The sequence below is a fragment of the Cynara cardunculus genome, unplaced genomic scaffold (genome assembly GCF_001531365.2).
Source record: "Cynara cardunculus var. scolymus isolate 2C unplaced genomic scaffold, CcrdV1 Un_Scaffold_2084, whole genome shotgun sequence".
Lineage (NCBI taxonomy): Eukaryota > Viridiplantae > Streptophyta > Magnoliopsida > Asterales > Asteraceae > Cynara > Cynara cardunculus.
The window spans coordinates 51,720-66,149 of NW_020200969.1; the positions used below are offsets into that span (position 1 = coordinate 51,720).

The 14,430-nt window shown below is 36.1% G+C and overlaps 1 protein-coding gene across 2 annotated transcripts; it reads left to right on the forward strand.

The window, feature by feature from the left end:
- Positions 1 to 2,752: 2,752 nt before the first annotated feature.
- Positions 2,753 to 8,414, forward strand: LOC112502858 (phosphoribosylaminoimidazole-succinocarboxamide synthase, chloroplastic). 2 transcript variants are annotated; one of them, XM_025106871.1, is made up of 13 exons: positions 2,777 to 2,924; positions 3,008 to 3,205; positions 4,453 to 4,554; positions 4,647 to 4,776; positions 4,874 to 4,966; positions 5,060 to 5,148; positions 6,254 to 6,334; positions 6,521 to 6,610; positions 7,324 to 7,413; positions 7,537 to 7,587; positions 7,677 to 7,723; positions 8,074 to 8,131; positions 8,209 to 8,414. In XM_025106871.1, the coding sequence occupies exons 2-13, from the start codon at positions 3,041 to 3,043 to the stop codon at positions 8,269 to 8,271; spliced, it is 1,059 nt and encodes a 352-aa protein (XP_024962639.1). In that variant the 5' UTR covers positions 2,777 to 2,924; positions 3,008 to 3,040; the 3' UTR covers positions 8,272 to 8,414. The 2 variants fall into 2 exon arrangements, with proteins under 2 accessions (XP_024962638.1, XP_024962639.1); XM_025106870.1 differs by having other exon boundaries at positions 2,753 to 3,205.
- Positions 8,415 to 14,430: the final 6,016 nt, after the last annotated feature.

Sequence of the window (14,430 nt, forward strand, 5' to 3'; positions counted from 1 at the left end):
GTTTTAAGGGTGTGTTTGGTACACTGGACAGGGACAGGACAAAACATGACAGAGATCCATGTCCCATGTTTGGCATGAATTTTATGTATAACAGACATGAACAGAGTGGAACAGGTCTGTTCCACCCCTACCCCATGGAACAAGGTGGAACAAACTTATATTTTACTAATATAACCTCAAAATAAACTTAATTCTCTTCTAAAACATCAAATAGGTCTCTCTTTTACATTTTATTAATTCTTTAAATTTTATTTATTATATTTTATGTTTCTTAAACTTTCATTTTACTGTTCTCAAAATATTATTTTTATACGGTTTTTATATTTTTATATTTTTATTAATTTATGTAATTTATTATATATTATTAATAAAAAATAATGCAGAAAAGAGAAAAATATAAAAATAGAAAACCATATAAACCTTTTATTTGGTGTCATTTTGATTGTTTTGACGAAAACTTCAAATGATATATTTTGTTATAAAAAATAATTATTCTATTATAATTTAATAAATTACATATATTGTTTCTTGATTTTATCATCGTCAAATGTATTGCGTAAGGTTCACGCCTGCAATTGTTATTTTCGATGAGTTTTGTACATTTTCCCTTGATCAGAGTAGTAAATATTTGATTTTGATCTTACAAGAGTGATTGTACAGGTGATAGGTGAATTCTTTTGTTTTCTATAATCCAAGTTTTGTGAATGTGATGATACTATATGAGATCACTAGCCAAATTGTTTTTTTGATGCTTAAATTTTTTTTACTATTTGATATTTAATCCATTTTAATTGATTATACGCTTGTTGGTAGTAATTTTTTCTTCTTAATATGAAATACATATAGATTTGTTTCGATAATGAATTCTTGATGCTTATATTATATTTTTTATATATCATTAGTTGATTATTGAATCATGTATTATTGCAAATAGTAGTGGTTTGATGTAAGTTATACTTTGCACATTGTATTTGTTAACATTTATATTGATTTATTAGTGAAAAAACACTAAACAGCTTACTAGGGGTAAATTGGTCATTTTAACCAGTTCTGTCCAGTCCTGTCATGTCTTACCAAACACTGAACAGTTTTCCTGTCATGTTCTGTCCTGTACTGTCCCGTCCTGTCCTGCCCTGTCTTGTCCCGTCGTGTCCTGTCAGGGCCGGCCTTGGCCACGTGCAGCCCGTGCGGCCGCACAAGGCATCAAAGCTTAAAGGGACATCAAGTTGTCATTAATTACTAGTTTGGGGTTTAATAATTTGGGAATTGGACAACTGAGTCTTAACTATAAAAACAAGTCCAATGCCTAGTAATGGTGAATACTAAATGCACATTGTTGGAAAAAGTTGGAAAGTTGAAAAAGTTTTTGTTTGTATAAAGTTCTTTGTATGAATAAAGTTGTCTGTATAAATTAATCTGTTTGTATAAGTTAGAAAAGTTTTTGTTTGAGAGAGTTTTTTGCAGAATGTAGGGAGCTTTTTTAGTTGGAAGGAACATGTTTGAAAAAACTTGGCTTTTCATATAAAGTTCCCCTTAAAAGTTTACTAGATAAGTCACTTTCTATATCATTAAGCCACTACGAAACAATCATGCATAGTTATTAAGCTGCTAACAAATAGGCCCTTAGCCTTTAGCTGTTAGACCTGTAAATTTTGAGTTTTACTTTTTGCTTACTATGACAGTAATTTAGATTTAATTTACTATTTTAGTTAAAAACTAATTATAGTTTTTCTTGTCTTTTAAGTCCCATATATTGAAATAAAATTTCTATTTTGCTAATTTCAATCTGGAAAAGGGAAAACTGAAAAAAAAGAAAAAACACGATCTTAATCCAAGATTTATCTTTTTATATTTGATATTCGGGGTTTTGGTTTTTATGTTCTCCCATTGTATTTTTTTATTATAATTAATAAAAATCAATATGAGGATAAGATACTTAGCTTGAATAGATTCTAAACTCTTTTAAAAAATTACATGTTTTGTTGTTCCATTGACTTAAAATAATAGGCTTAAACGTCTTTTTTTTTATTTAAATTTTCGCACATCATAGGACCGACCTGTGTCCCGTCCCGTCCCACCATAAGGGTGCGTTTGGTATGCAGACGACATGGGATGGGACGGAAAAAAAAAAAATAGTCCCATGTTTGGCATGCCATGGACAGAAAATGCATAGGACAAGATGAGACTATTTTTAAATTTCATGGGACAAAACTTGATAATTTTTGTTCCACAAAAAAAAATGGAACAACATGGGACTAAATATAAAATGACTATGTTACCCTTTTATTTTTGACTTTTCTTCTTGTATTTCCTGAAGTTTTTTTGGTTGAATCATCAGTTATTCTTGTTAGTCAATGACGCTGCCAAAATGCCAATTCAATCTTCTTGAAATTGTAAAGGATTTTAACTTTGTGACTTAAATTGCTTAATTCTGATTTAACTTCTCAATAATTTCTTATTTAACTTTTGATTAAAAAAATTCGGGATGTTGAAGCCTGTTTGTACTTTTAACTTTTGTTCGTTATTTGGATGATTACTGTAGGTAGCCCAATGTAACAATGATTTAAAATAACATTGATATAAAATAATTGAACAACATTTAAGAATAATATGATCATTTTAACAGTTTTATCCCGTTCTATCCTAGTCGTACCAAAGGACAGACAATTAGTCTTGCCCGGTTCCGTCCTGTCCAGTCCCGTTCCGTCTGCGTACCACTCCCTAAAAGAAGAAGTAATATGCGATCATACATGGAATTCCCAAAACCCTAATTCATATGTATCCCCTTTTGTGATCGCATAAAAGCTTCACAATCTCTTCTAAAATGGTGTGAATTCACAAAATCAGCCAAGGGAGATAAGAAATTTTAACTTTTTAACAAGCAATGGCGTGTATCCCAGGCTTAAACCCTCCCAAAACCCTAGGTATCTCATCATCGTCGTCTTCTTCAATCGGCAATAATTTACTGTTTTCGTCATCAGCAAGAACCCATTTAAAAATAACACAGATTTCGAAGAGATTTCCGAAGATTTCTATTGTAATGGCGACTAAGCGGCAAGAAAGCGAACTGAGTTTGAATGCCTTGACAAGCAGCGATCGTAGAGATGAAGTTATGGTTGCTGTAAAAAGCTCGCTTTCGAACTGCCTTTCGGAGACGAATCTTCATCTTGCAATCCCTGATCTCAAATCCAAAACAAGAGGCAAGGTAAACATATGTGTATTATATCTTTTCGTTCTTGTGATCAAACCAGTTTTCTAGGTTATAAATACAATCAAAAGAAATCATAAAGTGGTGCAATTTAGAGCAAGTTGCCATCGGTGAGATGTTTGGCCAGTACGTATGAATGGGAATGACTGTTGTTGGCATTTCTATCCAAAGCCAGCTCAGTCCTATTTTCCACCTATGCAAAAATTTCACCCTTTTTTGTAACCATGGTGGTATTTAGAACTGTTAGATACATGGAACCCAATTGGAATTATCTCTAAAAGAGCAAGGAGTTTCTGATATTATAGAGGAGAAAGGATCCGAGTATAGCCGGTGTGAGACTCCAACGGAGGTTAGATGGAGACCATGTCGAGTTCTTAGGGGCTGTTTGGTTGGTTTTCCATTAAGTCTTGTGGATAAAGTGGTCCGTGTGGATTAATTATGATTGGGGAAGTTTTTGTTTAGGAGGGTTTTTTCGTAGATGGAAAAAGCGTGTTCTTTAATTGCAAGGGGTAGGTTTCGGAAAAACTTGGCTTTTTGCATTAAGCTCCGTCCTATAAGCTTACTGAATAAGCCACTTTCTATATCATTAAGCCACTACCAAACAGTCATATATAGCTCACTGAATAAGTTGTGAGTCCATTAAGCTCATTAAACTGCTATACGTGCCCTAAGATTTGGTTGACCTCAGACTCTGATACCATGTGAGATATGCTCTCTAAAAGACTTTGTAGAGAGAAGGGGAGGTTCCAACGTATACAGAGGAGAAACGTCCAAGTTCCAACAAAATCAATTGGCCCAACTAGTCCATGGTTCATGGATTGCTCCTTTTCCACAAGAATGTACAAACTTTAGATCCTTTTTGATCAATGGTCTTGATGCTCAAAGAATTGATAGCACGTAGTGTGAATCGAACTTAGTCTACTCTTCTAGTTGGTGCACATAGATGTGTAACAATTGTATGTTGCCATCATCCACCCCAACATCATAGAAACCAAGCAAACCAAACGATCCCAATATATGCCTCCTGGGGGTGGAGTCTTGGGGGTGGGATGTACGCATACATGAGCTCTACCCCAAGGGATAAAGCGGCTGTTTTCATGAAGACCTCGGCTTGTGAAGAGTGTGAGTATGCCCACCCCAACATAAATGAATGTCTTGTAAATCGTATAGGTTTTGCTATAATTTTATTTGTTTGGTTCTTTGAAGTTGGTTCATTTTCACAATATCAAGTTGTTGTTTTATAGGTTAGAGATATATATGACGAAGGAGATTATCTTGTCCTAGTCACAACGGATCGACAAAGTGCTTTTGATAGGATTCTTGCTTCAATTCCATTCAAAGGACAAGTAATCCTTCTTTTTCACTACCATTCTTCAAATTGCACCCCTTTTATCATTTTGCTGCCAGAAGGTTGATTGCAATCGTGGATACTTTCCAGGTTCTTAATGATACAAGTTTATGGTGGTTCAACCAAACACAGCACATTGCTCCCAATGCAATAATAGCAGTTCCAGATAGAAATGTTACTATTGCAAAGAAATGTTCTGTTTTCCCTGTCGAATTTGTTGGTAAGTTCTGTTTTCAGCACCTGGATTTAAAAATATCGACAAATCTTCTATCTTTTGTTGATTGTTGGATGATGCTTATTTTGTTAAACCTTTTTAGTTAGAGGGTATATGACCGGAAGTACTGATACATCATTATGGACTGTATACAAGAATGGCGTCCGAAATTACTGTGGCAATGTTCTTCCTGAAGGTTTGTAGTCAAATTGATACTGTGTCAATAATCTGAATTTTTTTTCTTTATTTTGGTTTTTAACATAAAAGGGTCTTTAATGATATGCAACAGGCATGGTGAAAAACGAGAGGCTACCTGCAAATATAATCACACCAACTACTAAGGCTGCCGATCATGATGTTCCTATTACTCCAGATGAGGTTTTTATCTTGTTTTCTCATCTCTGCTTCTCTATCTAGTCAACAACATTGCATCACATAGCGTCTTGGAGTGGCTTTTTGAAAATTGAATTTAGTTTATCAAGTTGAAATGTTGAGGAGAAATGAGTAGTGTAAGTGATAAATAAAGGCCTGCTAAGCCTATGTCATGTTAGTCAAAACTGAATTGGTTCATACTCTCTCCGTCCCAAAATAAATGTCTACAATGAAAAAAGACAACTTTAAAAATGTGTAATTATTACACTTTTTAATTAACTAAACAACAATTTTGCCCTTAATAATTGAGGGTGTTATGAATTTCTCCATCTCATAATTAAGGGTAGAATAGGAAAGTAGGCACTTGCTTTTGAAAGTGGAAACTTATTCTGAGACAAACTAAGATAGAAATGTAGAAACTTATTTTGGGGGAGTAATTATTTACTCCATTTGTCCCTTGAAATTTGCAACTTTTGATATTACACATAATTATGAAGTCGCTTGACTGTTGGTTAAATGTCTAAATTACCCATCAGTAATAAAATATAAAATGCAGGAGAATCTTTTTTTTTTTTGATATGAAAATGCAGGAGAATCTTGCCGACCAAAGCAATGACAATAATTGTAGTGATAACAAACAATGACAATAATTGTAGTGATAACAAAGGACCAATAAGTAATTTTAGTACGAGATATTTTGTTTCTTGTAGATTTGTATTACACACACCCAACCCAATTCAACCCAACCCAACCACCCAAACCAAACCAAACCAACCCGGTGTGTTCCACCTGGAGGTGGGATGTACGCAGACCTGACCTCTATCTTCTCAAAAGAGAAGAGCGGCTGTTTCTGTGAAGACCCCTAGCTTGTGCAATGTTTTTGAGAATTATTGTATCTTATTATCCATGCATCACGCCTATATCCGTGCACCCTTATCCTTGAGGTATTTAGATTTTTAACTACGTCCAAGTGATTAGATGCTGTGCCAATTTTTTTTGTGTATTGGAGATTTTAGTTGAAGTCTTGCAGTTCAGAATTCGTGTTATTTCAACTATTGAGCCATATGGCTTACATGTGTATGTATGTATGTACCCTGTATCTATCTTGCAGGTTGTCCGACAAGGGCTGATGAGTCAAGCTGATTATGATGAAGCGAGTAGGAAAGCATTGAGTTTGTTCGAGTATGGCCAGGTAATTTCTCTTCATTCTTTATTAGATCGAAATGTCGCGTTATTTATGTAACATCCCAGAAAGGAAACAGTTGCATCTATGAAGGTTATCGTTTAATCTTTCTACATTAGATTGTTTATCTCTTACTCTTTCGTTACTGTGACAATCTGAGTGACTTCTTTTTGTGATTGTTCTTTGACTTTGCAGCGTGTGGCATCAGAACATGGTCTGATATTAGTCGATACTAAATATGAATTTGGAAAGGGCCCAGATGGTTCCGTGCTTTTGATTGATGAGGTCTCTCTCTCCCCCCCATTCTTGCTCTTATTTGTATGCACACAACCCTTCACCATGCATTTGGTACGCAGGGCGACAGGAGAGGACCATACAAAAACTTGTCCCGCGTTTGGCGCGACATTAGATTGGGACAGAACATGAACTTAGGGGCCGTTTGGTTGGTTTTCTATTATGTCCTGTTTAAATAAAGCTATCTGTGTGGATTAATCTGTTTGTATAGGTTAGGAAGATTTTTGTTTAGGAGGGTTTTTTCGTAGATGGAAGGAGCGTGTTTTTTTAATTGGGACGGACAGCTTTGGAAAAAACTTGGTTTTCTACATAAAACAACCCCCCCCTTAGAATCTTACCGGATAAGCCACTTTCTGTATCATTAAGCCACTACCAAACATCATGCATAGCTGACTGATAAGCTGTTAGTCCTGTTAAGCTCAATAAGATGGTCATAAACAGGCCCTAGTGGGATAAAAATGCATTTTTATGTCCTACCAAAATCGGTGGAACAGAAGTAAGGGTGATTGACAAGATTGGTAAATTACTAAACTACGTGTGTCAAATTAAAACCCTAAAACCTTCCGGGATTCTTGACCTGTCTAACTCTCGCCCATCCGGTCTTGTCCTGTTAGTCCGCGTACCAAATGCACCCTCAAAGATCAGTAAGGCACATGCTATGACCGGTTCAATATTGATCATAGACATCATGACTGTTTATGAAGGTCCATACACCCGACTCAAGCAGATACTGGTTAGCCCATTCTTATGAAGCCCGGTTTCAGAATGGTCATGAACCCGAAAATATTGATAAGGTTCATTCCTTTTCTTTGAATACTTGCTGTTTATGACTACCAAGTTTGTTTGACCTCAAAAGTCAACTATAAACTCTCGTCCCATGAATATTATAACATTTTATATATCTGAAATCTTGTTAGGAATTTTTGAGGTTGTGGTTCAAAGATCATTGCAATCCGTACGAGGACAAGGTAAAAATTGCACCGTACTTTGATTGTCTTCGGATCGGATGTTTCTTGCTTCGTTGTGATTCATATAACATGATCTTTGCCATTTTTAGGTTCTCCCTGATGCTCCGGAAGAGCTTGTTACTGAACTCGCATGGCGGTATGCCTTCATTATCGTTATAATTTCGAATTAGTTTTTTGAACAATCATACTTGTCTTTTATGCCGCAAATTAACCACAATTCTTTGTGAAAATGCAAAAATGCACCAAAATCATGTAAGAATGACCGATATTTGACAAGGTAAAACCAAATCAAACAAACTATCCTAGTATGTCCCACTTGGGGATGGGGTGTATGCAAACATGACGTCTATCCCAAAGAGTAGAATGACTGTTTCAGTGACAATATCCGCCAAGTTGTGGAATGTACTTGTGCTCTTTGCATTATATTGTGGTTTACCTTCGTTCACATGTGAATAGCTTCAAATATTCTATATTTTTTCATGGCAGATACATTTTCTTGTTCGAGACGATAACGAAATCGAGATTTCAGATACCGGAGACAAGGGTAAAACTCGTGGATGTTGTAGCTAAATTGAGTGAAAAATGATAGCAGTCTAAGCCGTTCTTTTGTGTGTTGTGCAGGAACCTATACATGATAGAATAAGTCGCAATGTCTCAAAGGCGTTGTTATTGCTAAAGAAGTAGTTTCAAATTTATTTCCGATGTGGGTAATAAGCAATGCTAAGTTGTCGTATGTTTTCTTGTAGAAGGTCGATCCTTTTGAACTCGTGCCATCTGTGCAAGTATGGACGGATAAATTTGTTTTATAAGAGTATATTTTGACGACATATTTGATCGTTTTGGGTTGTTTGATTTAAGTTTCATTTCTTATGTAGAAGGGCAAAGGGAGGGTAACCGGCTCTGGTCGTGACCGATCTGTCTCTCGAGCCGGGCCAGTTAATGGTGGTTCTTCTCTAGGACACGTGGTGGCCTCTGATTAGGCCACAAGTTTGACCTTTTATTTTTCTTGCATATGACCTCTGATTACAACATTATATATATAGTTATAGCTTTAAATGAGAAAATATTCCTCTTATAAAAATGTAAGAACACTTTTATAACATATGTTCCGTACCAAAAATCGTATCTCATAACAGTAAGCATAGCAAAACATTCAGCTCTTTATCCAATCCTTTCTTAAGGTTGTAACAACCATTTGAGGACAATATCAGGAAAATATATATGTTATCTATTCCATGAAAATTGCAACATTTAACTATCTAATGTGTTTTTTTATTTTCAAGTATCACAAAATTATTAAATTTTAAGTTGAATTTTGACTCTTAAAAGACAATACAATTTTTTTTTGGTAAAGGGGACGGAGCCTTGGAAATTTTCTATTCAATTAAAGATAAAATACAATTACGAGGGACATGCCCCTAGAAAAGAAGTGAAATACATCCCAAAAAAATGTTTGGAAAATACATAAAGTAAAGACCTATTTCTAGAAAGTAGAAACTATGTTTTAAATTTAAACAACCAACAAGCCAAGATAGAAAAGCATTCCATAAAAAAACCCAAAACCAGAACTTTGGGGCGGCCAATTAGCAACCCAATCCTTGTTAACTTTGCAGTTAAATCCCATATATCCTTAATTTATTATCAGCAAAGCCCATGTGGATCTTAAAATTAATACAAACCCAAATTGCCTTCTCAATACCAAAGTCATTTTTCGAAGTCCAATCCAGAATTTCGTACTCAATACAGAACTTAAGATAACCTCAACTCAATACAGAAACCCGAATACTTCATCGAAAGAAACAGTTGCAGTAGTTCAAAGCAGTTCCAAATCTCAATTCTTGCTCCGAATTCATCAAACTACCATCATCAATTCGAACCCAACTGTCAATATCTCCTAATCCCTCATTTCTGCCTAAACTCCAAACCCTTAATCGCCATTGCTCACTATTGACATTTACAGCCCATTGCCGCACCATTAAGATCGAAATGGGGAAAATCAAATCAAGATTTGAGGCACAGTATGAAACAGGAGTCAACATTTTGTTCCTACCCAGAGTACAGAGATCAGAACCCTTTAACCAGTGATACACACGGTTGATTTTACAGTCACATGCATAAGGAATTGAAATCGTAGCCTTCTTCTCGTCATTATATACTTCATGAATTCCTTTATCCAATAAAAGCCAGTTATTGGAATGATGCCTCCCTTTCAAACACCTTGCCAAACTTCCCAGTCACAGTAAAGCTATTTTCTTTTTGACACAACACATACCAAGGCCAATTTGGGACTTTTCGAAGATGGGCACTGCTGTATCAAAATCAATTGGCCTCAAATGATGATAAAATGGAGATACAAACACAGTCAAGCATTGGGATTGATTTCTCCTCCAATATCTATAACTGTTAATTGGAATCGAAGTATTAGGATTCCCAACATCATTCATTTATCAATGGTCCTTGTTGAAAAAAATCCACTTTTATATAGGGGCTGTTTGCAATAAGAAAATTTCCATGATGATGCAGCATAAGATAGCTGGTTGGCTGCATCAGTTGTTCACATAAAAGTCTACAACAAATTCCAATTTGCCAAGTAGATTCCAAAACAACATAAAGATTGTTTTCTTAGCAGGAATTATAGCATTGGAATCTACTTCTCCATTCTTCATTATCCAAATTTACTCCCAAAACACACTTTAACCAGTATACTTTCCTCAAAACAGAAATCCAAGCTATATCAATTTTGACAAATAGCCATAGTTGTACATATAATTCCAGTTCTGGTCCACACAGTTGTAGACCAGCAGCCAAAAATCCAACAAACTGTATTATGTTTCACCAGGAGTCTATAAAAGGGAACTTTAACGGCTACCTGATTATATTAATTCCATAAAGAGATGCAACTCTTTCAGGAGCTTGTTCACTCAAACTAAGACGTTCACCTTTCTCTAATCCAAGGTTTCTAATTCTTTCCTCAAATAAAAGGAAAACTATGAACCAAAATTGACCTGAAAGAAGATGAAGCATGGAGGTATTGTAGTAAGATTAATCGAGTCAAAGACCAAGTTCTTTTTCCTAATACAACAGTTCCTCTATGTAGGCCACGATAGAATAACACAAGTGAGAAACTTGTTACTACAAAAGCCTGAATATGATATAACTGTAGACAATTGCAAGTAACAGGTTCATCAAAACAAAGATTATCTAAAAACAATTAAGCAAAATAGATTTAGGAAAAAAGGGTCTTCTTTTTCCTTGGCGCAACCAGAAAAAGAAATTAGATGAAAGGTACTCATATTAATATTTCAAAAACTAACCTCTCTCATGTTCTGACAACACATGGTAGTCGCAGAAAAAGAAATTAGATGAAACATAACGCAACAGTTGAACATCAAGGAACCAAATGCCATTTGAAAACATGTTTTGATCTCTAATGTTCTGACAACACATGGTAGTCGGGGAACCAAGACAGATGATATTTAAGGATCTCCACAATCTATTTAACTTCTACAATAACTCAAATCTCACACAAAATACGATCAAAACATAGAAGCCGATTACCAGATCATGATAACCAATTTATGTCGGACACAAGCTTTAATAACAGTAAAGAAGATTCAATAAAAAGGTATAGAAGTCAAACTCATAAAATTACATTGATTTCCAAAGTTTTCAACACATAAATCATCGCTCATTTAAGAATAAAGATGACAAAGAATTAAACTTTTTTACCCGATAGAAGGATAGACTTGCCTGTCTCTAGGAACTTCTGCTCCCTCGAAGTTTGACATCTTCTGTTTAAACATTACAAATCAAGAAGTTTAAAACAAAAAAACTGTTCATTCATTTAATGGCTTCAAAATCAACAGTGAAGTACAAAAACTTTTAGACCAATTCTATGCGCTTCTACAAGATCCTACCTGTTCACCTCTTTTTTATTGAATGTCTTCTTTTAGTTCCTTGGAACATGTATATATATGATAAACCTCCTTTGAGGTTTACTTATAGAAGAAGAAATCAGGTTTGAGTAGTTCAACTGCTGTTTCTTAGTTTCAAATAAGGGAGGGTAGTTTGGTAATTGTTTCTTGCTTAAATAGGGAGTTGTCTGGTAGAAGTCGGCATTCTGTTTTGTAAATTCGGTTGAGTTCGTTTGGAGCGTAAGCTCAGGGAGAGGACCCAGACCTCTCGAAAGTCTGGGAATTGTATCGTTTTCATATCTCAATAGACTGGCCGACAATTTCATTCATGTATGTTACAATCGTCGAGTTCTAGCTACTGTAATTCTGCTACTGTGTGTTTACCGCTTACGAATTAGGTTAAGGAGTACGGTTTCTGTTACGATTCAAGCTAGGGTACAACAAATTGGTATCAGAGCTCGTTACGATCAGCAATTGCGAATGTGACGACGAGAAGCGCAAACAATCGAATGAAGACCTAGAGAGCAGCGTGGGTTCAATTGAAAGGAGTCTGAAAAGAATCGTACAGCAAATTGAAGAAATGAGAAACAAATTTGCTAATCGAACGAATGTCTCAAATTCGTCGGACGAGGAAGCTATTGGGCGGTTCGAACGAGGAGATGGAAGTCGTAATCAAGGTAGTCGATTTTTGGCCACGAAAGGTCGCAAATTAGAGATTCCGGTATTTGATGGCAGAGATCCAGATGGTTGGATTTTAAGAGCTGAAAGATACTTCATGTTGAACCAGTTGAGTCAAGAAGAGAAGATTGATGTGTCGTTTATTTCATTTGAAGGAGATGCATTGAAGTGGTTTCAATGGGAAGATAAGCGACATCCTATTACCAGATGGGAGGATCTGAAACACTTGTTAAGACAATTCAGATCGTTAACAGCAGGATCGTTGTGTGAACAATTTTTATCGGTAAGGCAGGAAGGTTCGATCGAAGATTACAGAAGGAAATTCGTTGAATTTGCGGCGCCTTTGGATGGGATTCCGGAACAAGTTTTCTTAAGTCAGTTCATTAATGGATTGGAGGAATCCATTAAAGTGGAATTAAGACTTATGGATCCATTAACTCTCAGTGAAGCAATGGAGATAGCCATGAAGATCGAATTGAAGAACAAGGTATTAGCAAAAGAAAAAAATATGGGGTATAGCAAAAGGACAGGTACGTTTTTTCATTCCAATGCGGATTTGAGAAGCAATGTTTCTAATCATTCCTCTAATAGTGTCGGTAATTCTGTTAATTCACCGACATTTACAAATAAATCGGTTCCCGGTTTTCGACGTTTGTCTGATCAAGAGGTACAACAAAGAAGATCATTGGGTTTGTGTTATCGTTGTGATGAGAAATGCGCACCGGGTTATAAGTGTAAAAAGAAAGAGATGAATGTGTTGTTAGTTCAGGAGGATTCATTCGATGATACTGAACCGGAGACGGAGGAAAGAATCTTTAATGAGGCTGAAGTAACGGATAAAGTGGAGGTGCATTTAAATTCGGTGGTGGGTCTGACTAATCCAAAAACGATGAAGATGGAAGGAAGAATTGGAGGACAAAAGGTTGTAGTATTAATTGATAGCGGTGCAACGCATAATTTCATATCCTACGATCTAGTGAAAAGACAGAAGTTAAAAGTGGAAGCTACAGGAGAATACACTATTACTTTGGGTTCCGGAAATATGGAGAAGGGAAATGGCATTTGCAAAGGGATAACGTTGTTTTTAACAAAAGTCGAGATAAGGGAAGATTTTCTTCCTTTGGGTTTGGGTAATAGTGACGTGATCTTAGGGATGCAATGGTTGGAGTCTTTGGGGGCAACGTATGTTAACTGGAAGTTACAAGTAATGAAATTCACTTGAGGAAAATCGGTACCTTAAAGGGGGATCCATCTTTGGGACGTTCGATGGTGTCGTTGAAAGCTATTGGAAAGGTGATCAATCAGGAAGGACAAGGCGTGTTGGTGGAATTGGGTACTTGTTCGGTATTCTCGGAGGAAATTGCAGAATCAAATGTTGTTTTGGATCCACTATTAAGAGAATTCGAATCGGTTTTTAACATGCCGCGGGGTTTACCACCGGAAAGAGGTAGGGAGCATGATATTGTGTTAAAAGAAGGGACTGAAATTATTAATGTTCGGCTGTACCGTTATCCTCATTATCAGAAAGATGAAGTCGAGAAGTTGGTGAAAGAAATGCTCGAGGCGGGAGTTATTCAACCGAGTATGAATCCTTTTTCTAGTCCGGTATTGTTGGTCAAGAAAAAAGACGGAAGTTGGCGGTTTTGTATCGATTATTGAGCCTTGAACAAAGTGACCATTGTTGATAAGTTTCCAATTCCGGTGATTGAAGAGCTTTTGGATGAATTGTACGGAGCAACCGTATTTTCCAAACTCGATTTCACATCGGGTTACCATCAAATTCGAATGAAAGAGGAGGACGTGTATAAGACAGCTTTTCGAACCCATCAAGGACATTACGAGTTTTTGGTAATGCCCTTTGGTTTGGTGAACGCTCCGACAACATTTCAGGGATTAATGAATGAGGTTTTCAAGAACTATTTACGAAAGTTCGTGTTGGTATTTTTTGATGACATTCTAGTTTACAGTAAAACAATTGAAGAACATCAGGTGCATTTACGGAAGGTGTTGGAGGTTCTTTGTCAACATCAGTTGTTTGCAAACAAAAAGAAATGCGAGTTCAGTCGTGATCGTTTGGGGTATTTGGGTCATATAATTTCAGCAAAAGGAGTAGAAGTTGACCCATCAAAAATTGCTGCAGTTTTGGATTGGGTGGAACCGAAGTCGGTAACTGAATTGAGAGGGTTTTTGGGGTTGTCCGATTATTATAGAAAGTTCATAAAAGGGTACGGTACTCTAGCCAAACCTCTCA